General features: G+C 31.0%; 5 protein-coding genes across 8 annotated transcripts; 3 read left to right on the top strand and 2 right to left on the bottom strand.

The window, feature by feature from the left end:
* The first annotated feature begins 457 nt into the window (after positions 1–457).
* Positions 458–3,098, top strand: LOC126910378 (small ubiquitin-related modifier 3). The gene is made up of 4 exons (XM_050692907.1): positions 458–585; positions 657–692; positions 1,230–1,346; positions 2,445–3,098. The coding sequence occupies exons 2-4, from the start codon at positions 675–677 to the stop codon at positions 2,592–2,594; spliced, it is 285 nt and encodes a 94-aa protein (XP_050548864.1). The 5' UTR covers positions 458–585; positions 657–674; the 3' UTR covers positions 2,595–3,098.
* Positions 2,537–4,261, bottom strand: LOC126910377 (uncharacterized). 2 transcript variants are annotated; one of them, XM_050692905.1, is made up of 4 exons: positions 4,076–4,261; positions 3,847–4,014; positions 3,143–3,774; positions 2,537–3,082 (listed from the first exon to the last, which is right to left on the bottom strand). In XM_050692905.1, the coding sequence occupies exons 1-4, from the start codon at positions 4,203–4,205 to the stop codon at positions 2,852–2,854; spliced, it is 1,161 nt and encodes a 386-aa protein (XP_050548862.1). In that variant the 5' UTR covers positions 4,206–4,261; the 3' UTR covers positions 2,537–2,851. The 2 variants fall into 2 exon arrangements, with proteins under 2 accessions (XP_050548862.1, XP_050548863.1); XM_050692906.1 differs by having other exon boundaries at positions 4,072–4,195.
* Positions 4,262–9,177: 4,916 nt separating this feature from the next.
* Positions 9,178–20,858, bottom strand: LOC126907569 (cell cycle control protein 50A). Of its 3 annotated transcripts, XR_007704570.1 has the most exons (10): positions 20,651–20,858; positions 20,436–20,569; positions 20,237–20,374; positions 19,492–19,681; positions 17,427–17,540; positions 15,290–15,511; positions 14,547–14,712; positions 14,289–14,327; positions 12,143–12,326; positions 9,178–9,620 (listed from the first exon to the last, which is right to left on the bottom strand). XR_007704570.1 is itself a non-coding variant. In XM_050688938.1 (8 exons), exons 1-8 carry the CDS (start codon positions 20,694–20,696, stop codon positions 9,569–9,571), a joined length of 1,062 nt encoding a protein of 353 aa, XP_050544895.1. In that variant the 5' UTR covers positions 20,697–20,857; the 3' UTR covers positions 9,178–9,568. The 3 variants fall into 3 exon arrangements, 1 of the variants encoding a protein (XP_050544895.1); XR_007704565.1 differs by having other exon boundaries at positions 12,143–14,327; XM_050688938.1 differs by lacking the exons at positions 12,143–12,326; positions 14,289–14,327 and having other exon boundaries at positions 20,651–20,857.
* A 1,149-nt stretch (positions 20,859–22,007) lies between these two features.
* Positions 22,008–25,826, top strand: LOC126896565 (uncharacterized). Its single transcript, XM_050669471.1, has one exon. It carries the CDS (start codon positions 22,008–22,010, stop codon positions 25,824–25,826), a length of 3,819 nt encoding a protein of 1,272 aa, XP_050525428.1.
* A 55-nt stretch (positions 25,827–25,881) lies between these two features.
* Positions 25,882–27,156, top strand: LOC126896556 (uncharacterized). Its single transcript, XM_050669461.1, has one exon. It carries the CDS (start codon positions 25,882–25,884, stop codon positions 27,154–27,156), a length of 1,275 nt encoding a protein of 424 aa, XP_050525418.1.

The raw sequence follows: 27,156 nt of genomic DNA, 5'->3' as shown, positions 1-27,156 counted from the left end.
AGGGTTTTTATTGTTATAATTATTCGTTAATAGACAGTAATCAATTAAAACGATTTTTTATTATATTAATTAATATATACTAATTAGTGATAAGGGTTATATTTTTCCATCAGATAATATATTTTGCTACGATATTCATCTAATCCGAAATGTCATACTTTTTTAATCGATATTCAGAGCAATCAATTAATTGTCTTATTCGGAGTAATCATTGTCGTAGTAAAATCCAAATTTTTGTAACCAGGTATTCGCAGTAATTGTTGTCGGAGTAATTGTATTCGGAGGATTTTTTTACAATATCGGAGTATATGAATGTCGGAGCATTATCAGTTCGTAACAATCCCCGTAACCCGTTTACAAGATATATGATATTTAGACGCTTTTACCTATGATGTCGAATTTCACTGACAATAAACCACGGTATAAGTGAGAAAAAGAAATATAGTACCGGTGGTTATTGAACGGTTAAAGCACTTCTTGCAGTTGCGTTAAGCGTTACATTTTGTTCATGTTTCATTTGTTTATTGTTGGATTTCACTGTTCATGATTCATGCATTGTGCTAAGCGTGTGAATATTTTTTACCGGTAACGTCACGTTTCTGTTACTTTCTTTAAGCTATTTTACCAATCTAGGTTTTTCATAAATTTTTATTTAGATATACGAAAAATAAAAAATGGCAGTAGACAAAGGAGTAAGTGTTTTATGTGTTCATTTTTAATATCGTACATAATGGCGTCGGATGATTACTATTTTCCCGCTTTAAAACTAATACTTCCTCTCCAAAATAACAATTTTAATAACTAATGTTTGATAATTATTTCAATTAATTTCATTATTGTAAAATTAGCTATAATCAGCTTTCCAATAGTACTCGTACAGGTTTCAAATAACTAGACATGTATATAGGTTTTTTTAGCAAGTCGTTTTTAACTGAAGTTATTGACAGATTATTTTTTATCTCCCTTATTCCTGCTATATGTTTTACATGTTTAAGAAAAATTCTGAAATTTTTGTATGAATTTTAAATTTATCAAGTTTAAGCTTTTCGAAACTAGTATTTTTTAAGATTTAATTTAATTTACTAGATATACTTACCTTTGCTATTGCATTATCTAAGCTCTTCGTTGTTTTTATTCCTTAATTCTTAATAATTATTAAAGTATGATACTTCAATACTTTTAAAATTAATCTAATTTGAATTCTAACCACAAAGTATCTTTATCTCTAGGATGCACCTGAACATATTAATTTAAAGGTATTAGGACAAGATAATGCTGTAGTACAGTTTAAAATAAAGAAACACACACCTTTAAAAAAATTAATGAATGCATATTGTGAAAGAACAGTAAGTATATATTTATTTATTTCGACTAACTTTTGAATAAGATTTTAACAAATTTATTAATTTTCAATGAGTTACAGATGTATAAATGATTAGATAATTAGAATTAGAGTAATTTGAAGAAAAAAATTATATATATTTTAAAAAACTGCATCTTTATCTTTACCGTGTTATTGTATTTCTATAAATTAGTAGATATTGTCGTAATCAATAATCTTATTGATTACGACAATATAATATTGCAGTCAAGTTTTTTTAATAAAATTGTATTATGTATATGTCTTATTTTAAGTGTTACTGAAAATAAATCTATCTCAATCTATAATTTTTTAAGGTTGTATTATAACATTTTATTGATGTTTATATTTCTTCATATTGAAATATTACATTGTACTGATGTTTTGTTGAACAAAAATGGGTGGCTAATTTTGTTCAAAGCCCTGAGTGTACAGTGTAAATTTTTATAAGGCTAGCCTATGATTTATTAAATGGGATATGGAAATGGAACTACTATTTTTAATTCTATAATATTATAGAAAAATATAGTGATTTTTATTTAAGAAAATTTAAGTTAAATTTTTATTCCTAAAGGGATAAAAAGAGATGTAACTTTACAGGTAATTTTTTATCATAACCCATTCAATTACTTTAAGATTAAAATTAATTTTTTTTTTTACTTTTATTACATATTGTTCTCGTGTTTTTAGTTATCTAGTACTTTTTAAGTTCATTCCTTATGTTAACTTTGTTTTTTTCAAATGGGAACAAATTTTGAATTTTTTAAAATGTTTTAGGTTTTATTTGAATAATTTTAATATAACTTTATCTGTTTAATAGATATAAAACTTTTAAGTTTTGAATTAAGTCTGTTATGATAAAAAAATCACCTCTTATGTAATAATAGAGTTTTATGAACCAAATATTTTTTATTTTCACAAAAATTATAAATTCTCAATAGTTTATGAAAAAGTTAGTGCATTATCCTTAATTAACACATCATGTATATAGGTTTGTACATCTTCCAATTAATAAAAACAATTTTTATGTGATTATTATTTAAACACATTTGTAGTACTTAAATTGAAAAAAATAAATTTTTAGGGTCTTGCTATGGCTACTGTTAGATTCAGATTTGATGGTCAAGCAATTAGTGAAGCAGATACACCTTCATCATTAGAGATGGAAGAAGGTGATACAATAGAAGTATACCAACAACAAACGGGAGGATGCTTTTATTTTAACTACTATTAACTTAGTTTTTTTTTTTACATTTTACTTTATATATATATATAAGTTTAATACATATATGTATATCATAGTTATAATTTCTTAGGCGAACATAATGTTATTTGTCCAATTTTTTCTACTCTTTGGTGGTATTTAAGAATGTTTAACTAACAGACGCAAAGTAAAATTTTAATATTAATTAACAAAAATACTTGGAACAATATTTTCTAAAACTACTGATTAAATTTAAATCAAATAAACTTTTGATGTCATTAATTTTTTTATAAAACCTTTTTTTTAGTAATTTTGTTTATGTTAAATGAATTGTTAAATTTTATCAAAGCTACCACTGCAATTGTACTTATAATAATAACATATTCCATACGATTTTCAAAAGCTTTTCCACAAATTGTATATATTTTACTAAATATTGCAGGAGCATTTTCTATGCAATGAAAATCATATTCTTCATTGTAGTCTTGAATGCATAAGTATTTACGTTTGATTAAATCCTATCATCATTTAATATATTTTTATATAATTATAAATATAATTAAATAAATAATTCTTACTGTGTTAAATGCATTAACTGTAATATTGCAAGGTCCAATTTCTTCATGAATTCCTGTTGAAATTTCATTTTCTGGTTTTCCGATTAATGATAATATAAAAAATGTTGTGTAATATATCACTAGATAAATAGTTATTGTATTCATATTTTCATTATTCTCTTTGTGGTCGTTATTTTGTACTATTTTTATAATCTTAACTATTATATTGTATAATGCAATTAAGAATATGACTATTGTTTGGGTTGAAATATAAAAAATATCATGTAAAGGATGATAAAATATAGAAAAACATATAACTCCACATGGAAAACTAAGCATAATAGTTCTCATAAAAATTCCTATTTCTTTTTTAAATGAAATTTCATCAAATGTTACTTCCTTGTTGAAAAACCAATATGTAAAGGATGCAGAGGTTGTCATGTAAAAAAAATATGAAGTGCAGGGAACTAAATAAACACGATCAAAAATATTTGGATCTGTATCATGCCAAGTCCAATGAATGAACTTGACTCCTATCATATCAAAAGGAATATCTAAGAGTAATACATTTAAACCAACTGTTAGCATTAGACTAAGTTTTTTTATACCTTTTCTGTATGCTGTTATTATAGCTAAATAATAAAATACTGGGTCTGTAAAATAATAAAGCGCGTTTGACTATACTAAATTTTTATAGTGAAAATATGTAATTTATTTTTACTTACACACTAATAAAATATGTAATGGTAGTCTGTGACCAAACAACATGATTGGTGATTGACTATGCCAAAAATTATCAATTTCTGGCAGAAAATAAGATATTAATTCAATTAATAAACCATGACATGTTATGCAAATCCATAATGAAAGACGCCTCCCTTTATAAGTTATTGCTAGAAATGTGTATTTTAGTATTTATTTTCATTATAAGTTAATATAATAAAATTTACTTGCCATGAATTAAAGTTATCAGTGCTCCAATTATAAATAGTAACTGTACAATTATATATGTTGGTTGATTATTCCAAATTTTAATAATTGAGTTAAATGAGACCAATGGATACAAATGTATTAGATCATTCATATTTTAATTAATGTTGACTTGTGTATTTATGAAACTATACTACTATCAGAATTTTTTTTATTAAATTCGAAGTAATTAATTTTAATTTATCTACACTTGAAGATAAATATAGTCGTATTTTATGCATATAATTACTAAACATTTTTAATCAGTACTCGATAATGTAGTTCAAGATTTTATCCAATCAAAGTTTTAATTTTAATCGTAATATTACATAAAAAAGAAAATAGAATTAATATTAGTATACATGGTGATTGAATAATCGTTGACCACTAATATTTTTTTCTGGATTTATAAATAGTATAATTTTTTAGGTTTACCATTATACATAAGGTTACCAACTTAATTTTTCAAAATAGCAACATGCATGTGTAAATAGCTTTTATAAAAAAAAATGATGCAACTAAGGATATAACTGGTTAAGTACAATTTTTTAACCAGTTGTTCAAAAGTTCAGCATATTTTTGTACATTGATCAGAGGTGTAGTATGACAGATAAATGCGCGATGTTTAATTAATATTACATCGACCGTGTGTACAGAGTAAGACTTTCATTCAAGTCGGCAAGAATTCCTCCCGGTCCTTGAGGGCAACAAATGGCGTTGGGCAAGGCGATCCTTTATCGCCACTTTTGTTTAACCTGGTGATAGACTTCGGTCTGCGAGCAATCCCAGGCGCGGTTGGCTATATGTTGGGCAATGAGCGTGTGAATGCTCTAGCGTTCGCGGACGATGTTATTCTCGTGTCGGAGACGGCGCGGGGACTGCAGATGTCATGCGAAAGTTCACCGCACGATTAGCATTAGCTGGTTTGAGGCTTAACTCAACGAAGTCTGCTACTCTTACCCTGGTTCCTTCGGGGCGCGATCGCAAACTAAAGGTGGCCGCCACTTCTTATTCCCTCGGGGTTCGTCGTTGGCGGTGACTCAGATAGGCGAGTTCTGGAGGTATTTCGGCATACAGTTTCAGGGAAATTACCTATCTGGATTCAAATGCGCGTCTTTTGTCAGCGCTCTGGAGGCGCCCTATGACGCCGCAAATGAGAATGGCAATCGCACGGGACTATGTGATTCCAAAGTTTGTCCACGGGCTCACTTTCACAAAGCTCCCCGATTGTAAGTTAAGACAGTTAAGTTACGAGACTAGACGCGCGATTCGGAGATGGTTAGATCTCCTGACTTTGTGCCCCAACTTGTACATCCATGCCCCCACGTCATCTGGGGGCCTAGGGATCGCTGACTTTGAAAGATTCGTCCCTAATAATCGGTTCGCTAGGTTGACTAAGCTCGAACATTCGCAGGTTCCTGCGGTGTGTGAAGCATTTCGTCTCTTTGGGGCGAGTGTGGTAGCAACCCTAAGGCGCCGTGTAGATAGGGTCGCAGCGATGACTAGTCACCAGGAACTTCTCCTTAGTTCGGTGGATGGAGCTGATCTTAAGCTTTGTCCTGGTAGCTGGGAATCGACAGCGTACATGCGCAGGCCGTATGGTATAACCGGCCGTGACTTCAAGCAGTACGCCAAGATTAGGATTAACGCCCTACCCAGCCGCAAGCGAGTTGGACGGGGGCGCAACATCCCGGGGTTGTGTTGCGCCCTCTGAGACCCTTGCGCACATCGTGCAAGTGTGCCCTAGAACCAGTGTTGGGAAAGTTCCTTTTTAAATGAAACTCGTTCCGTTCCCCGTTCATTTTCTAAAATATGAACTCGTTCCCGATCCTAGTTCTTTATATTAAGAAGGAACTTGTTCCAGATCCAGTTCCTCCAAAATAAGAACTCGTTCCACTCTTCGTTCTTTTTATGTAACCAAGTTATTTAAAAAATTGTGGTAATGAGATCATGATAACGGTCATCAATGATTTTCATCAGCAGTCGAATACAAAACAAATTTGTAGTATTCCTTATCTAAAAGTATTCGAAAATTATATTTATAAGCAGGTAGTAAATGCTAACGACTTGTGTCAACGCGACCAATGTCTATTGTCTACATATAAGTTAGAAATAATAAATCAGAAAACCCAAAACCTTTAACATATATTAGTTAACAAGAATCGATGATAATATTTAGTGCATTATTTAATATATGTACACATATATTAAATATTTACTGTATACCTACATGTGATAATAACTCTATTTATAGTCAATTGATTCATTTAAACAGCCTACGATCTCGGCTGGGTATATAGGGGACTTCCATTGTCAAAAGTCAACTAAAAATACCATAATATTTTAATGTCTAGATACGAAGAAAACTACACTAAAACATGTTTATAAAAAATTTTAGGAACTGTAATTTCCGTTCACGTTCCTTAAAAAATGGAATTTGTTCATTTTCCTCGTTCCTTTATTTTAAAAGGAAGCAGTTCCTAGCATCGTTCCTTCAAAAAGAACTCGTTCCAGGAATCCGTTCCTTTTGGAACCAGTTCCTTCTCAACACTGCCTAGAACTCATGGAGGCAGAGTTCTCCGACACGATCATATTGTGAAGCGCATAGCTGGAGCGCTTACCGAAAAAGGGTTTCGAGTAGAACGTGAGCACCTATACGCGTTAAGGGATGGTAATCTCAAACCGGACCTCGTCGCGACTATCGATGATGAGACAAGAGGTACGAGATCCGTTATCCTGGATGTACAGGTTGTTTCGGCCACAAACACCAAAGATTGGCACGAAGAGAAAGTACGAAAGTACGCCAGCCGCCAAGATTTAAAGTTCGAAATCATGGCGAGACATCAATCGACTGCAGTACACACAGTCGCCGCGATCATTACATGGCGAGGGGTATGGCTACCTAGCTCACTTGAGAGCCTCGAAACTCTTGGGTGGACTTGTAAAGTCAGTCCTCCGCGATACACTGCTGAATTGGCATACGTTTAATAGAACGACTAGGGTGTTTGGGCGGGTTGGCGTTAGGTGAACATCGCCGTCCCCTCGCGACACGGGAGCCTCCTCGTCTCAAAGGTGTGGGTCCCTTAGGCCCAGACCACTTTCCTTTCACTTATTCCATATTCCTAATTTTCCGAGTATAGGCTATTGAATGATGAGTAGCCTCGGCCTACCTCCTTTTCCACTAGCTTTCCACGGGGTAGAAGCCGCCTCATCCAAAGCGACCCAAGTAACTATGAGGTACTCGGGCCGTTGGGGCGTCTTTCTGATAAATGACTTAACCTGCACCTCGCATCCAGTCTATAGACTCAATATAAATATAGCTATATTTTAAATTATTAATAATTTCTGATTTACTGATTTAGAAGTTGTTTTAAATATTTATGTCGCTATTAAAAAAAAAAAAAATTTAGAGAAGACAGTATAAGGAACGAAAATATAAGGAGGAGTATAATTATAGCGTTAATCGTGGATAAGATTTGAGAAAAAAGACTTTGATGGTTTGGTTATTTTATGAGGAGAGAGCAATCGCTAGCTGTAAGAAGTTATAGAAATGAATGTTGAAGGTAGAGGAAGACAAAAAATGAAATGGAGCTATGTTATTGAATGCAATATGAGGACGGCTGATAATGAAGATTGTGTCAAGTGGAAGTTTAGGATAAAGGTGGCCGATCCCAAGTAGTTAGGTTAAGGCGATGAAAAAGAAGTCCTAGATTTCACAAAAATTAACTCTAATTCTAATAATACTAATAAGCATATTAAATATTAATAAGTTAAAAAAATGTATTAATTGTAAAGTGTTTAATAATATATATTTCACTATTAAAGTTTTACATGAAGTATAAATAAATAACCTATAACTTGAAACAGTGTCATTATAATTGACAATAACTTATATTTTTAACATAAAATACTTTTGACTAGATATTCAAAAAAAATAAAATTATCTATAAATATTATTGTACTATAAAATTACATTACTTTATCAGTTTAAGATAGTAAATACAATTCATTAAATATAAATTATTTGATTGATCATTTGAAAATTGGCTAAAAATTAATCAGTGTATAAAACTAAGTAATCAAGATTTAATTTGTTAAATTTTGAACGATTTTATATTATGTGTCAAAAGCGTTAGATATTCTATGATTTTCAATTATATTTTATACACTAATCCTCAATTAACCCAAACATATATGTAGAATGAATGTACGTTTAGAATACATAATTACATTTATGATGAACTTAAAAAAATTTCTTGGAATGTTTACGGATGTATGAACGTTTTCAGTTATTGTAACTATACTGTGACAATCGCCCCACCTTGTAACTATTGCTCTGAAAATGGACTCTTCAATGAGTCCAAAATATCAGCTCATAACAGAAAACGTGGATACGTCCGTAAAAATTTCAAGCAATACGACAATCCACGAAAGTATTAACACATAAAAAAAAAATTATTTATAATAGAAAAATATTTGTTAAGAGGGCACAAAATAGTAGTGTTAAAATTAAATCAATACATTTTTTATCAAATACCATTATGTGAAAAATGTTAAACTACGTATATTATAGTACATGAAACTATATGAATCTTCTATTTCAAAAAAATATGTTGAATTTTTTATTTTTATCAACCATTTGATGGTAAATTCAAAAAAAGTAAAAAGAAAATTGATTTAGGCACTTTTTTTATATGTCAGATGACATTTTTACTTATTTTTTTTTCCTTTACGTATAAAACTAATGAAATAAAATTATTTTTCTTTTAAGCTCTCTAGATATAAAAATTTATTAAATTGTCAAGAATAATAATCTATATGTTTACTTTAGATAATTAAATCTAACACATTGAACCTCAGTAATTAAAAATAAATATTTTCTTAAGTAATAAAATTTCCATAATTATTTTCTTTAATAACACTATTTTCTAAATTTATTTAAATAAAAAACTTGGACATAAAATTAAAAAACTGTTCAATCGACATTAAAAGTATTTAAAAAATATTTTATTATGACTAATTTTTTTATTTATGGGTAGTTATAAAAATTGTCATTAGTATTTTCATAAACGTAAATAATTAAAAAATAATATAAATTTAGATTATATTTTTTAAATATTTTGGCATACATTTGTGTTTGTTTATGTTTTGCTATAGTAGTCATTTACACTATCTTTTAAAAATATTTACTTCATACATAAATAGTATTAAGTATAAATTATAAATCAAATGTACCATAATTAAACATTGTGTTATTAATATTAAAATAGTGTATTATCCATATTAATAAAGATGGATATTCTACAACTGACCATTATAACAATTGAGAAATTGAATAATGAGTAATAAATATTCATTAAATAATATGCGTATCACATAGTGTTTCATAAGCTCATAAATTAACAATTACAATATACATTACATGTGCTGTGAAGAAATAATAGCTAAATTTTTAATTATACTATTAAATTAACTTATTCAGTTGTAGGATGTTGATGGAGGAACTATAACAACATTTCCTAAATTGACACTAGAAAAAAAATATTATTATATTAACATATTTTAATTAAGACATGTACAAAGTATAAAAATGAACAAAATTTATATCTTAAACAGAATGGCTGAATAACTATATTACAAAAATGTATCGCCAGAAATAGGACGAGACGCAGACCGCCGGTATCAGCATATTTTGTGGAGGGACACAGTTGAGTGCGAGATTATTGAATATGAGTTATGCACAGTTACGTATGGTGTTACTTCAGTTCTTTATCTCGCTAAAAATTTCTTACATGAGCTAGACGCTCAAAATAGGTCTGGTTTTCCTGTAGCAAAAAGTGTATTAACTAAAAAATAAATCACGACGATATTGTGACAGGCGCTGACACCGTTGATGAATTATTAAGAATTTAGAGCGATTTGATTGGACTATTAAAAGACACGTGGCTGCTCTTTAAAAAAGTGGACGAGTACTTCGACAAGTAAATTGTGCTGATCGCTCAGCACTGTTATCTTTAGACCCAAAGAATACTGATACCTCTGTGAAGGTGTTAGGTATGCATTGGGATCCTACATCGGATATGTTTGCCTATCATACTAACATTCAATCTGATCATCCTTATACGAAACGCAAGGTACTTTCTACATTTGCTAGACTCTTCGATCCTATAGGTACGCTTGTACCCACACTCTTATGGGCAAAATCATTTATGCAAAAGTTATGGCAATCTGGTCTTGATTGGGACAGTCATCTACCTACCAGAGGAGTTAAACACGTCATGGAATCAGTTGGTAACAGAACTGCCATTCATCGACAAAATAATGTTACCTCGACATATTGACATACGCGCATATTCAAAAATAGAATTAGTAACATTCTCCGACGCCTCATTACGTTGTTACGCGGCTGTTGTTTATTTGCGGGTAGTAGACATCTATAGTCATGCCACGATAAGTTTTGTCACATGTAAGACCAAGGTAGCGCCAATAAAAAGCAGTAAGTGTCAAATTACGGTGTTGCGCTTTGAATTATATGCTGCTTTATTACTAGCTACAACGTTAAACCGCGTAAAAAACTGTTTAAACATTGATATTTCAAAGATCTATGCGCGAACCGACTCAACCGTCGTGTTATCATGATTAACCGTTAGCCAAAAATCCTTTAAAGTATTCGTAACAAACAAAATTGCTAAAATAGAGCAATTAATACCGGAGTGTAAATGGTTTTATACCAACCCGGTCGATAATTAGCGGACCCGGGACATGGCGCGGTCTACTACCACATAATACCGTATTATGCCACATTCATAGACGAGGACCAGCGTTTTTACGATACCCGATGAACAATGGCCGCGGCATAATTATGAACTATTGAAGCCTGAACAATTGCTGGATTATCAACAAAAGACAGTAGTTCTCACTACCATCGACAAAATAACCGCCGACGATGAAATTTTACACTGCATTACTGACACAGGAAGAACATTTCAAAAATTTCAAAAAACAATTGCTTAAGCGGTTATATACTTTTTTATGTGGAAAAATTTCAGTAATTTTGAATTTTTTTTTGGTATGCAGCAATAATTCTATTACATTGAAGATTTTATTTTTCGATAGTACTATTTTCAACAAAGAAAACAAGCGTAAGCTTGTGAAAAAATATTAATAATTGGCGGAGTTCTGGCCATTCTCCTGGAACCCCTTTTTTTGAAGAGGCTTGCGGTGATCACGATGCAGTCCAGCAGGTCAACTGAAATCATTAATCCCTTCGAATTTCATTAGGAGAGGGACGTCGCTAGTGTGTAAACGATTAGTTAGATAAATATTTTGTTTTTTCTGCAAATGGAACGTTTTTCATGAAATTCGATTTTTTTATCCTTAAAATATTCATTTAAAAATTTTTATTTTCAACATTCCATTTTATGGAGAGAACGCGAATCGTTCAAGTACTGACAGAATTCAATACGGACAATTGCATAAAAAAATGATGAAAATCGTTTGAATAGTTGATCGGCAATCGCGATCACGGTAAAAGCACTTTTCGAAATTCATTATTCTGAGATAATTGCGTTTAAAGTTTTAAGTCTGGTGTATGTGAATATACATTCGCGCTTCAAAACGATGCAACTTTTCATCTATTGCTCAGATCTTCATAAAAATTTGAGAGAATGTTGTTGACGAGTCGTACAACATAAAGCAATAAAATTTTTTATGATATTTTGAAAAAAAAAAGATATGTAACATCTTAATCAGAATTATGTCTCACCAAGCTCTATAGTTCAGCTAGGGCCGTCTATTGTCGCGACTGGTCTAAATCGTGTCGGCATCCGTTTCCGCTACGCGTCGTTAGGTCCAGATTCGAAAAATTCGATACTGTTACCTAAAAATTCGCACCTTACGCGTTTAATAATTCAACACTATCACAACGGATATTTACATGCCGGACCGAGCTGATTTTATCAATGATACGAAGAAGGTTTCCGATAGTTTCTGGTCGTGAAGCCGTACGACAGTTTATTTTTACTTGTATAAGTATTAAACTTTATTATTTACTTGTGTAAGACATAAAGCCGCTCGTCCAAACCCAATGATGGGAGATTTGCTAATTTCTCGTGTTCTTTCACAACGTGATTTTAAAGACGTCGGCATGGATATGGAGACCCCTATTTGGTAAAGGAACTACGCCATCGCAAAATTAAAATTATGAAGGTATACATCGCGCTGTTTATTTGCACGACTGTAAAAGCAATACATAATATCGAAATCATTTTTTTTTTATTTTATGATTGAATGGGCTTTTATGAATGGAATTTTATGAAAAGATTACAAGACATAACTATTATTAAAAATTTAATTAAACTTTAATTTTATAAATTTCCTATTGTCAAAACTTTGAGACGTAAATGTAAAAAATACCATTTTTTAAAAATTTAACCTCTTGGGGCGCGGCTTAAGGGCAGATCAATGTTCACGAAAAGTACAATTATCATATAATGTTCAGGGGCATAACGGGGGGAAGTAATGGCTTTAATTTCAGCAGCTCAGAAGTTAACCTCTAAATATCTCTTAGAAATATTTAAGCAAGGGTATGTGAATACATAACTTTTAATTGTTCGCACAGGTTAAACAATTTTAAATGTATTTAAAAAATATTTTTGTATATCAATTTGTATACTATTTTTAAATTTTTTTAATTTATATTAATATTAGATAAATTTGATTTGGTTTGGCTTTTTATTAGTTACAGTATTCTATAAAGGCGTTTAAAATTTGTTTGAGATTGAGATGCTATTTTGGCAAAAAAAATTTTCAGCGCAACAAATTAGTGAATTTCTTTATTTATAGTTTTTCAAATTTTCAAATCTTCAAAAGGTTTGGATAGGTTAGGTTGATAATGAAAACATTGTTCCCGAAATACGTTTCCTTGATTTTGCTAGTAATTTCGCGTGACTTTTTGAGATAAATACTTTATAAGTTTTAAATTAATAACTTTTTTTTATTTTCATAATGTAAAACTTTGATACATAACAAATTTCTAAAAAAATAGCGAGTATTATAAGTTGATTCGAAAACCATTTCCAAGCGCAATGGAATAGGTACTGAAACTGCAAGTAATGATGGGCAATATTTATCAACTTAATATGACATTGATTTTTTTTCTTTGATATATCAATATATCGTAATGATACTATTAGATATGCATAAATATCATTTTTCTCATTAAGCCTATCTCAATTTTTTAATTAATTTTTGCAATAGTATTTCCTTTAATTTACTTTGTATGTGTCCTAACAGGTTTTAACATTTTTAAAAACTTTAGAACCAGCAAACATGTTGCGTTACTTTTTTTTAAATAATTTTTACAGATTTGGAGTATATTAAAAACATATGTTTTATTATTTATTTCTAATAAAAAAAAATAATTATTTTATTTTTCACACTCAGGGACGGTGTGGCCGAGTCGGTAACATGGCAGTGTTTAACCTGCACTACCTAGGGTTCAAAACTCAGACACGGGTGGCTACATTTGCCGAATGAGAGATCAGTTTGGTAATTTGAGTCACCATCCCTCTCGGCGGATTAACCACCCGTTCCGGAGTATCAATGGTTAAGAAATCTCCTTATTTGGAGGAGGCCGCTATGACCATTAAAGAACTGTTAAAGCAATAAAAAAAAAAAATTTTACATTAAAAAATATATCTTAATTTTTAAATTTTAATCAAAATTTTAAAGTACGATTTTTTATTATATTTTTATACAAATTTTGTCGTGTTGTAAACAACTTAAGGATGTGTACTTAATGAGTTACAAGCATTTAAATATATAGAGTAGGTATGAATGTTAAGTTGGTGGGTACACTTGTACTGGTGTACACATAATCCACATGTGTTTCACACCAACTCTATGTATAAAAATGTTTGTAAATTATTGATTAGAACTAAAATTATTATTCATAATGTTATATAACATTTTTATGAAAAAAAAACTTAAAAACGGCTTTTTTGAAATTTGGGAAAAAATGTTTTTTAACATAGTTTAAAACTCTAAAAACTATTTTTAAAAAAGTAACAAAATATTCACTGGATCAAAAGTTATTGAAGATGTCAAGACCTGATGGAACACTACTATATAAAAAAAATATGTCAAAAAGGGTATATTGAGGGAGGGATTTATCCATCTAAATTCCTCTTTCATTTACCTCCTCTAACTTTTTTATATTCATACATTTGAACGTTTTCTGAAAACAAATCCGATAAAAATAATATATCCTACTTGTAACACTAATGTATTTTAAGATTTTTCAAAAATTACAAAAAAATATTTATAGTTAGTTCTTATGAATAAGTTGTACTAAAGCTATCTAAATAATATGCTTAAGAATAGCTTAATCAAAACATATTCATAAATATCAACTATAAATATAATCCTAAGAATCAAAAATATAATGTTAACATACCTGGATTTATATTTAATGTGAATGACCATAAACAAAAGGCCCAAGAAAAAAGATATGCATCCAGCTACTATATATGCATATCCCAGAAAATAATTCTTTCCTCCAGTAAATGATGTGTTAGATAATATAAAACTCTTAGTTCCTCCAAATCCAGCTACAGGGTAATCTATTATTACATAGTTTGAATTAATATCTCAGTAATTTTTTTAATATTTAGAATATGATAATTTTCATTTTATGTTTTCTATCTTACAAGGGTTGGTCTGGCTTAGTGGGTAGAAATATATGTTTCATCTCACGGAGTCTTGAGTTTGATTCCCAGGGAAATATAAGGATTTAAAAATGATTATTATTTTTTTTATTAGATTTTCTATCTTAATGTATAATATAGTTTTTAATCAAAAGAAATGTATATTACTATTTTTAACAATTTTAAATAATTATATCAAATACTTGAGTAAATAAATAAAAATTTACTTTTGGAAGGGTATGTTTCTAAATTGTTAAAAAGTCCATAGAAGTAAATACATAAATATTAAAATATTTCTTCATCAGAATATGGTAAAACTTTTCTAGTGATGACAATTTTTTTAAACTTTTTTTGATAATTAAAATAAAAAGGTTATTGGAAGCGGCAGAATTAATTACCTAGACAGCACAATGGCTAAATGCATCCCAGTGGATTTATAATGTAACAAATTTCATATTAATTAATGCAATTTATCATATTATACTTTACTTACTGTATTCTATGGACAATGTATAATTTCCTATTGGTAACCCATTTTTAAAAGTATCACTAGAATGATCTATTCGTCTATACAATTTACGAAAATCAGGTAATGCAGCTGTGCGCATCCAAACAATTAAATCTTCGTTCTCAAAACCATTATTACTAGGATTTTCTATATCCAATTCCCAAATATTCAAGTGCCAATCAACTGGTTTTGCATAATCTTTAAATGCTTAAAAAACATCATACTTTTTTCATTAATATTGAAATGTTATTCTAATATTATTTTTTTATTTATTTACATTTAAAGGATAAGTCTTAGTTATAAGATACAGGTAGCCGAGTGGCGGCGCAATTAGGGGGTCCTTGGGTCCAGAGACCTATGAACATAAAATTATTGAAATGGTAGTGGGTAGTGGAGTGGTGGATTTCTCTACTATTTTACGTTCTTTAAGTTATTTGGACTCCCATAAAAAATTTTGAATTGCATTACTGACACATATTACATAGGTATACAATTAATAATATTTACATAATAAGATAATTTTTTCAAAACAAGAAAATAAACAAAATAATTAAATTAATTACTAAAAAATTAAAGAGGAGTCTGTATTTCTGATACCTATAGATTATAGGAGAATTAGAAAGCAATGAATTGAATAGCCAAATGATGTTAGAATATATAAAAAAACCAACACCAATATCTCATTTAACTATCCATTTTCCATTTGTAACTATTTAAAATCATCCCATAACTAACCACGAAAAAATTTAATTTTGAAATGTTCATCTTTTAAAAATACTTAAACATACAAAAAAATATAGAATAATTTTGAGTTTTTTTTTCATTTTTCGCTTTGATGCGAAGCTGAGAAGTTATTAGTTTTACTATGTGTTTTTTTTTTGTGTCTGTTACCACTTTTTCTCAGCTCTCACCGAACCGATTTCTTTCAACGATATGTCAAAGGTCACAAATCGTATATATTCGAAGATATAATAGTCAAATATTGAAAAAATTTCTTTCATTCCCTGTAAAAGGAGGAAATTTCCAAAAAAATAACAAATTTAAAAATCGTTAATTTTCGACATTTTTTCAATTTATTTTGCTTAAAATGGCCAAAACTTTTTTAAAAATGATCAAATCAATATACATTTTTTTTTATTGATGCATAATACCTATAATTTGGTATATATTTTTTTATAAATATGACACTTAACCTGCCCACAGGGGGGATTCAAAATGACAATTTTTTCACAAAAAATTAACTTTTGAAAGTGTTCCGGAAAATCTGACACTTTTATATATATCTTAAATTAAAGATAATGTAGTATACTTAATTATGGAAAAAAAAATTCCGGACTTTATTTTGTCTTTACAATGAAAATGGATACCAAATGCTATTTCTATGTGAAAATTCTCGATTTTATATTTTACATATTTAACTTTATATTTATATAACTTTTTGAAAAATGTAAAGATTAACATATGAATGAAATGAATGTTGAAGGAAGAAGAGGTAGAGGAAGACCAAAAAAGAGATAGAGAGATGTTATTGAATGCGATATGAGGACAGCTGATATGAGTATAGAGGATGTGGGAGATCGTGTCAAGTGGAAGTTTATGATAAGGGTGGCCGACCCCAAGTAGTTGGGATTAAGGCAAGGAAGAAGAAAAATAGAAAAAAATTAAACATTATTTAAATAATTGTTAATAGAGCTATTAATGTAATGAAAAATAAATAAATTTAAACTTTTATTTTAAAGAATGGAAAAAGAACATTTTTTCAAAAGCAAATTTTCCTAAATTTTTATAATTCATTACTGTAGGGAATGACAGTTTTAAGTGATAAACCAGTAAGACTTGAATTCAAAAATGGTATCTTTAATTAATACAATAGTACATATATTACATTTCTAAAACCAAACATTTATAAAAATAAACTAAACTTAGATTATTTAAATCAATATAAGCCATAATTCTATAATAAGTGTCTGTACCACTACTCTTCCAATTGATTTGAAACTGTTTCCACTAGGATTTTAAGAATTTAAATACTAACAGTTTTTTGAATTGCTAATAGTGGATAAATTTTTATTATGAACTAGCATACTATTTTCTAAAATAAAAATAAAAAATAAAAAGTTACCAATTTTTAAATCCCCAGGTGGATTTTGATACTTCACATTTTTATCCGATGGCCATGCTATTCCAGTTCTCAACAATGGTACATCTATTGTATTGTATTTAAGTTTTAATACATCTAGATAAGAACAATACATTTGATCTATAAATGTTAATAATTCCATAACAATTTATTTTTAATAAATTGATCAAGGGTTTAGAGTTTAGACAAATTCATATTAGTCAGAAAAATGCATATTGGTATTTTTATTTGATTCAAATTTGTTTCAGTGTCTTTATATTAAAAATAAAATTTTATTTTGCACAATTTAGCTTCGATGCGAAGCTGAGAAGGTATTATTTTTATTATGATGTGTTTTTTTTTTGTGTCTGTTACCACTTTTTCTCAGCTATCACCGAACCGATTTCATTCAACGATATGTCAAAAGATTATAAATTGTATCTAGTTGAAGACATTACCCCCAAAAATTGAAAAATTTTCCTCGTTCCGTGTAAATGTGGCAAATCTTCAAAAAAATTACAAATTTAAAAATTACATTTTTTCAATTTATTTTACTTTAAATTGTCATAGCTTTTTTAAAAATGACAAAATCGATAAACAATTTTTTATATAGATATATGAGGTATTTACCTATCATTTGATATATTTTTTTTATAAACTTGACCCTTTACTTGCCCACAAAAGATTTTATTTGACATATTTTTTTTTAATAAAATAATTTTCCTATATTTATATATTATACATATATATATTACATTAATGAATCATAAAATTTGTAATCAGGATATATATAAGGAAATAGGATGTAGCTTTTGGAATTATCCACCAAATTTTCAAAATGAAACACTATCTACAGATTTGCATCGATGCGTTTTTTATGATAGTGATTTTAATTACTATCAGATTAAATGTATACTTGATCCAACTATGCCAGGTCACCACTGTATCACGACCCCCTGTGTTGGTTTTTTTTATTTTGTTAAAATATATTTTTTACACCCTTTGCCTAGTATCCTGTATTTTATATTTCAAAAATAACAATAGCTCTTATTCCCTTAATTTTATCCCGATTAGTTATTTGATTTATAATTATAATATATGAATAAATAATAGTTTTAGTAATAAAATTTAATATGAAATCTATATTCAATAATTTAATATTGTAATTAATATGAGAAATTATAAAAATAATAAAATAGTTGTATATTTCTTTACTTTTGACGCGTATAAAAATTTAAAGAGCTTGATGCAATACTCTTTAATAAAAAATGTTTGATACTTATGAACAAATACACTGAACTACAAGGAACTTTCATTAGAATCAAAAATATTCTTTTCTAAATCAACTTTTTGCACTATTTTCATATCTGAAATGAGACTTTTTCTATCACTTCTAAGTTTTGATATTTTTACTAACTATTAATATATGAGTATTTACATATAAAAGAATTATTAAAAAAAATAATTGTGTTACTGATTTTGTTTTTTAATATGTTAAAAATAATCAGTGAAAAATATTATATTTAGTCTTTTTTTTTTGGTTCTTTAAGTTAATTTTTGTGAATGTTTATAATAAAAAAAAGTTTGAAATTGAAAATTCTATGAGAATAAAACAAATTGTATTGTTAAGATTAATATGCAATTAGGAAATTGTGTAATTACTATTTACAGTAAATTTATAAGAAAACCTCAATATTTTGTTGTATTTTTATCGTAATAGATCACTTAAATAGAAATCATAGTAATCATTTCTAAGTAATTATTGGTGTTAAAAAAGATTTTACAACTGAAATATTCAGAACTTAATTTATTACATACCTAGATTTAAAACTTATTTTTTTTGAAAATGATACAAGAAAATCTAAGTTTTGCACTGTTTTAACATTTTATGGAAAATATTTTTCATATCATACTGTTATAATTACTATAAATTTTTTATATTATTTTGAAAAATTTTCACAATATTATCGTTTAACAGCATGGTATCAGAATAAAGATCAATAGTGATAAAAATAACCAATAAATTTAATAATAACTTTTTTAATATACATAATGTGTTTATGCTTACCACTAAATAAAGAATTGGCAATAGCTCCACAAGGTGCAATAGGCTTATTATCATCAAAATCATAAGGATGACAATCTCTTGATGGTGTATTACTTAATATTCCTAAAAGTTGAAAATCATCTCGTGATTTCACATAACGTCTATGGTTTTGATAATAATTGGTGAGTCCATAATACATGTAAACATTAGGCTATTTACAAAAAATATGTATGTTAAAAATTTCAAGTTTTTATATATGCTAAAAAGTGTTACAAAAGTCTCAAGAGAGATTTGAATTAAATACTAATATTTATAAATAAAATTTGATGCAATGAAATGTCATATAAAGTGCAGAAATATTTCATTTTAATGTCAAAAACAATTTGATCCTATTTTAATAAAAATAATATCATACAATGTCATGTTATGGAAATCAATTTTAAGTCTAATTGGAATTCATGAAACTTTTGTGACAGCTGTTATACATTCTTAAAGCCAAAGGATCAAACTGACTATAAAATTAATTCAATGTTATTGAATTTAAAATTAATAAATTATCTTAGTATATCTGTTTTATGGAATATTTAAGAATAATAAATTTATTGTTTAGTTTTTCATTAATCTTATTTTTTTTTGTAAAACAAGACATTGATCCTTTTGCTCTGTAAGTTGTATAATAACAATTAAATTATTCATCACATAAAAAATTTAAATTTCTATGTATGTTATTGTTGTAAAAATGACTGAAAACATAGTGTAATCTTACAGAAAAATGATTTTCTAAACTAAATGTAATTTTACAATCACAGCTCAAATTACGATAATTCCCTATAATGTCAGCACAGGTACGGGTCATATCACTTGAAGATTTACAGTAAGTGTAATCATAATTAAACTCTTGTACCTATAACACAATAAATTATAAGAATAATTGTTGAATATTTACCTGGTAATTAAATATTTACTTGATTTGTCAGGAATAATAATCCAATACCAATAGGTATAAATGCGATGGCAAGTGCAAAAAATATTGGCATTACATTACGAGCTGTAAGTATAGGTTGCCATGCAGGTAAACGTTGTTGTTTAAATGCTGTATCTAAAAATTATTTTTTAAGCAAATACTAATAAATTTATGTAATTTAAATTGTTATTATTTTATTCTGTATAAATTAAGTACCAGCAGGTTTTTTAGACTTATTAGGTTGATCTTTTAAATCCGACATGTTTCAAAATAACGTGCATAAACTTTACTTAATCAACTTTTAAGTCATAGCATCAGGAGTAAATTTTGAATTCGAACTAATAACTAATGACTTTATTTGTCTTAAGTAAAATTAAGGGTTTTTTAATGTCTGAACATAATAAGTGATATTAGTGATAACACTAGGAAATTAATTTATTGATCGCAAAATGAGATTAGAATTTTAATTTAGATTATCAATAATCGTGAAAACAGCTGATATAACATAAATCTTCGAATTAAATATTAGAAATAAATGTAGTTTAAAAAAAATAAAAAAACACGCTTTTATCAAAATAATACAAGTATTTTTCGTTCATCATTCTGCCGTGCTAAGCAAAAACAGGTTAACTCCAAAATTAAAAAATTTTTTTTTTTGTTTCTATAGGTAAATTTAGTGGTTTTACCCCGATTTTTGATGTAAAAATAGCATATTTCCTATTAAAACCCATCTAAAATTGAAATATAAAATAAGAAAATATACGGTAAGTTCAATATATTTGATGTTTTGTAAGCGAAAACACAGTAAATCCAAATACTAAACAAAAACTTGGTATATCACATAAAAAATAATGGAATTACCGTCTTTTGACTTATGTTCATATATGGGAAAAAAGGGTATCTTGATTTTTTTTTTAATAAAAATTAATTACCTCATTATTGTTGATATATGTGTTGGTTTTGTACGGTTTTAACAACATCATTGAAAGCTTGTTTTCAGTCAGCGGATTAAAATTAATTATTTTATTTTATTTATAATTTTATTTGCTTTTTCTGGTTTTTTTTTGTTGCTAATAGAATAATTCATTGTAGTATTTTATGTAGCTATAACAAATTTTGTTTTGTTCGGAAAATTTTTGAATATTAGTTAATTAAATTTGCTGTATGTTTGTCGGAAAAATTAATTTTTTTTTTTTTTGTCGGTGTGACAAACTGTCAGTAAATTCAACCTGCATCATTGGAGAATGGAGGTCGGTTCCACTAATTAGTGATCTCTATCGGTAAAGTTGCAGTCTTACAATTCTATGATCGGAGTCGGTGGTTTTTACATCGGATGTGAAAACATTTAGTAATCAAGAAATTTTTTGTTGTTGGAAATTATTATTATTTTTCTTTGATTTTTTTTTTATTTTATATTAATTTATTAGTGTNTTTTTCTTTGATTTTTTTTTATTATTTTATATTAATTTATTAGTGTTCTTCCGTGGTTTTACTTACTTATTTATTTATATATTTATTTTTTTTTTCTCCTTTGGTTGTTCAGTGAAGAGGTCTATATACTTATTTGGAAACCATGACGGAAAGAACAACATGTGCCAGGGATAAAGCGCTAACTAAGCGGGAAAGTCTGTTAATGAGTATTCGGCATACTTATACGTTAGGCACGGCAGCAGTAAAAGAGAAAAAGGATGTGGGACAATTTTTAATGATGGCTGCTGACATCGACGCCCTTTGGGAAGCATTTTTAGTTGAAAATGAAGCAGTACTAGACGCTATGATTGAACTTAACGAGTTGGACAAATTTAAGCCTGAATTGGAGCCGGAGATTCGAGCGTTGGTCCGCAGCGTATCCGCTATGAGAGCTGAGGTAGAACAAGATGGCATGGCAGTCAGGAGCAATTCAAATGGTATTCAGGAAGGAATTCAAAACACTGTGGTACCATCTATCGCTTTTCCTCAGGCTTCCACTTTGTCAAATGGCGTTATAAGAGATCCAAAACTTCCAACCATACCGCTACCTAGGTTTGGTGGTAAATTAGATGAATGGTCGGCATTTAGTGGGCGTTTTGAGTCTCAAGTTGTTCAGCACAATGAATTAAATAATGAAGAGAAATATTTCTATTTAATGGGTTGCTTATATGGAGAAGCAGAAGAAATTACAAAGGGTTATCATCTATCGACCAATAGCTTCACTCTTGCTTGGGCGGCATTGGAAGACAGATACAATAAACCGCGTCAATTAGCCAATTCTTTGGTGGAAAGATTGCTTAATATGACACGTGTGGGACAAGAAACGGTTGTTCATCTCAATGAGTTCTTAAAGGTGTTTGAAGATTCCATAGCACTATTACACACTCTTCCTATACCTGACGTGGGTGACTTTGTGTTGTTTACATTAGGAATGAGGTGCTTACCAATAGGTTGTAGAAAAGTTTTTGAATCAGAATGTGGTGGTAGCTTTCCATCGGTCGAGGACTTAATTACATTTGTGAAGGAACGAGCAAGAATCCTGGAAAACGTGGGAATTCAATCAGCAGATAATAAAACCACGGACAATAAATACAAATATGGCAAATTTAATTACAATAAGCAATCACTCACATCCAAAACTGCTCTTATTGCTCGCCAAACTAGTACCAAGGTGAATAATTTGGTTAAATGTTATGTTTGTGATACCCATCACAATTTACCAGATTGCGATAAATTTAAGTCTTTGACAGTTGCTGAGCGCTTCTCCATTGTTAAGGCTCATCGGTTGTGTTTTATCTGCCTTTCTAGTCAACATTTAGCTTTGAAATGTAAAGCTGCTAAATGTAATAAATGTTCTTTTCGTCATCATTCGCTGCTGCATCGGCTTGCTACAGAAGTACCTTCTCAAGCAGACAACAGTCCTGCCACCCTGATGGGTTCCCTGCCACATACAATGGTGGTGTTAGGCACTGCTCTTGCTCATGCCCGTGATTGTTGGGGTAATTCGCAAATTGTCAGAGTTTTGATTGATTCGGCTTCTCAGATTAGTATCATAACTGCCGGATGTGTAGAGCGTTTGGGACTCAGTCGTACTCGTTGGACCGCTCCTATCTCTGGCTTGTCGGGAGTTAATGTGCCTGGTATAGATGGTGTAGCTCATTGTACTTTAACCCCTCGGCATGCTGATGAGCCGAAATTACAATTTAAGGCATGGATATTACCCAAAATCACAGGAAAAATGCCTCACGGACCGTTGACTCCAGACATTCAGAACAAGTATTCGCATTTAGTATTAGCCGATCCTCAGTTTTATAAGCCAGGTCCCGTGGATATGTTAATCGGAGCAGATTTATTCCCTGCAGTCATGGATGGTAAACGTGTTGTGGTTAACGAAAGGATGCCAACAGCATTCGGCTCGGTGTTTGGTTGGGTTCTTATAGGAGAAGATCGCTCTACAATTACACCAGCAGACCAACAGCTTTCAATGATATCTTGCTTTCATGTATCCTTGGAGCAATTGATGGGAAGGTTCTGGACAATAGAGGAACCGGAGGAGGCTCCAATGCAATTTACAGATGAAGGACACTGTGAAGATATTTGTCAAAATGAAGTGGACCGGGCGGAAGATGGAAGATTTATCGTGCCACTACCTTTGAGAAATGGTTATTCGCCTGAGTTATTTGCTGACTCGAAGCAAATAGCTATTAAGAGGTTTCTGCAACTTGAGAATAAGTTATCCCGAGATAAAATGTTAGCCGAACATTATCAGGCCTTTATGCAAGAATATGAAGCACTAAATCACATGTCCGTTGCTAAAGAACCCGGTGTATATTTCATTCCCCACCATGGGGTGTGTAAAATGGTTGAAGATAAGTTGAAATTGCGGGTCGTATTCGATGGGTCGGCTCGTGGTGTATCCGGTAAATCACTCAATGATCTTCTGTATCCAGGACCAAAGCTCCAGCAAGATGTAGTAGACGTGTTGATCGGGTTCCGTTCTTATCGAGTTGTTTTTACGGCCGACATTTGTAAAATGTACAGACAGTTCTGGATCCATAAAAAATATCGGCCTCTACAACATATTTTGTGGCGTTCTTCCCCTAAGGAAGAATTAAAAGAATATGAATTAAATACTGTCACTTATGGATTAAACTGCGCCCCTTATTTAGCTTTAAGAGTTCTCAAGGAGATAGCGATGGAGGTACAGGATGAAGAGCCTGATATAAGTAGAGCTTTGCAAAGCTCCACTTATATGGATGACATCTGTACAGGAGCTCAAACCTTGGAAGAAGCTAAACGTCTACGTGACGCCTTAGTTCATGTGTTGGCAAAGAGTGGTTTAGAGTTGAAGAAATGGTCATCAAATTACAAAGAAGTTTTGGCTGGAATTCCTGTTGAAGACCAATCGGATATGTTGGATATTACGGTCTCAGACGGAGGAGGCGTAAAAGTACTGGGTATGCGTTGGCTTCCCAGCAATGATGAGTTTACGTATGACATTATACTTGGTGAGCGTGTGATGACGAAGAGGAGTCTGTTGTCGACCATCGGCCGCTTGTTTGATCCGTTGGGTTTGGTGGCTCCAGTGATCTTCTATGCCAAAAGTATAATGCAAGAAGTGTGGAAATACGATCTACAATGGGACTCTTCCTTGCCATCTAGTATCATGGAGCGTTGGACAATGTTCCTTGACGAATTGGAAGACTTGAAAACCATTCGAATTCCGCGAGTTATTTGTAGTCCCTCGCCAAAGCAGGTAACTTTGTGCGGATTTTGTGATGCGTCCACAAAGGGCTACGCAGCTTTAGTGTATCTGCATTCAGTTGATGATACTGGTAATATAAATGTTCGGTTAATAGGTAGCAAAACTAAGCTATCCCCAATGAAGCCTACCACAGTACCGCGGTTAGAGTTGTGCGCGGCGGTTTTGTTATCCAAGTGGTTGTCGCGTATTCATAAATTATACGCGTGGTCAGATTCAACGGTCGTATTGTCATGGATTAACTTACCACAGGTTTCATTTAAAATATTCGTGTCCAACCGAGTCAAGCAAATTCGTGATTTGTTACCCAATTGTGAATGGCGTTATGTACCTACCTCTATTAATCCGGCCGATTGTGCATCCAGGGGTGTATTGCCCTCAAAATTAAAATCTTCAGTATTGTATTGGAACGGCCCAGATTTTTTGAAGAACGAACCACGGGTTTGGCCGTCGTCTATTCCTGTTATGTCAGCGTCTGAACTGCCAGAGGTCAAAACTAATGCAGTCACGTTAGCGATCGTTGAAAACTCAGAGGTTGAATGGTTTCACCGATTTTCATCTTATACGCGTTTGATTCGAGTTGGAGTGTTATTGCGGCGTTTTATGTCCAAAAGTCGCGGGAGGACTTCTGCGTCGAACTCCTGGCCTCAGAATGAGTAAACAGCATCCTTGTACGCTATTGTAATGCACACACAAAAGTTTTTCTGAGTTAAAAATGGAGTTGGACGGAGGACGACGAGTATCATCAAGGTTGTATGCGAGACTTGCACTTTTTATAGATTCATTGGGACTTATTCGAGTCGGAGGCCGTATTAAACATGCGTCACTCGATACCAATCAAAAACACCCATTGTTGTTGTCTAGTCAGTCCCATTTAGCTTTGTTACTGTTCCGGTACTGGCATATTGTAGGTTGTCACTCCGGACCAAAATTTATGATGAATATGGTGGCCCGCCAGTTCTGGATAATTTCTGCACGGAAGGTTGCAAGAAGAGTAATTAAAGAGTGCGTGAAATGTGTTCGATTCGCCGCTGTAAATCCCCAACCTATGATGGCTCAATTACCGGCGGTTCGAGTTCAAGCTAGCCGTCCGTTTTCAAATGTGGGAATTGATTATGCTGGAGCATTTGCCATGAAAGAGCAGCGACTTAGAAAATCACGGGAGTACAAAGTTTATGTGGCCGTTTTCGTGTGTATGACCACCAAGGCGGTCCATTTGGAAGTAGTGTCGGATCTATCCACCCCCGCATTCTTAGCGACATTAGACCGTTTCGTTAGTAGAAGGGGACTACCATCACAAATCTATTCGGACTACGGAACCAATTTTGTTGGAGTAGATAGAATGTTGCGCCAGTTTGTAAACAACCCCGACATTCGTAATAATTGGAGTGCTTCCATACCTTGTATGTGGAACTTTAATCCCCCAAATGCCCCTCACTTTGGAGGCCTTTGGGAAGCCGCGGTGAAATCTATGAAGGCACTTCTATATCGGACTATGGGATCGCACTTGTTCACTCTGGAAGAGTTCGTCACTATTATTACCCGCGTTGAGGCTGTGTTAAACTCGAGACCGCTGACCCCAATGAGTGATGACCCAAACGACACAACGTGTTTAACTCCTGGTCATTTTCTCATAGGTCAACCACTTTTAGCTCCACCAGAGGAGTTAGTCCCTGAAACTCAACGCACGATCACTCAACGATGGAAGTTGCTCAAGCAATGCCATCAAGCATTTTGGAAAAGATGGACCGTTGAGTATTTGAATTGTCTTCAAATTCGGAGCCGATGGACTAGAGGCGATCGAAATTTGAAGGTCGGTGATTTAGTGATCATTAAGGAAGATCATGCACCTCCGTTAAGATGGCATCTCGGTTGCGTTGAAAAGGTATTTCCCGGTGATGATGGTGTGGTGCGGGTCGTCCAGTTGAAAACCATCAATGGATGGATAAATCGCCCGGTGGTGAAATTGGTGCCTTTGCTGTCATCTTAG

The sequence above is a fragment of the Daktulosphaira vitifoliae genome, unplaced genomic scaffold (genome assembly GCF_025091365.1).
Source record: "Daktulosphaira vitifoliae isolate Bord-2020 unplaced genomic scaffold, ASM2509136v1 Scaffold_1, whole genome shotgun sequence".
Lineage (NCBI taxonomy): Eukaryota > Metazoa > Arthropoda > Insecta > Hemiptera > Phylloxeridae > Daktulosphaira > Daktulosphaira vitifoliae.
The sequence above is the reverse complement of the archived record's forward strand: the minus strand, read 5'-3'. Positions and strand labels throughout refer to the sequence as shown.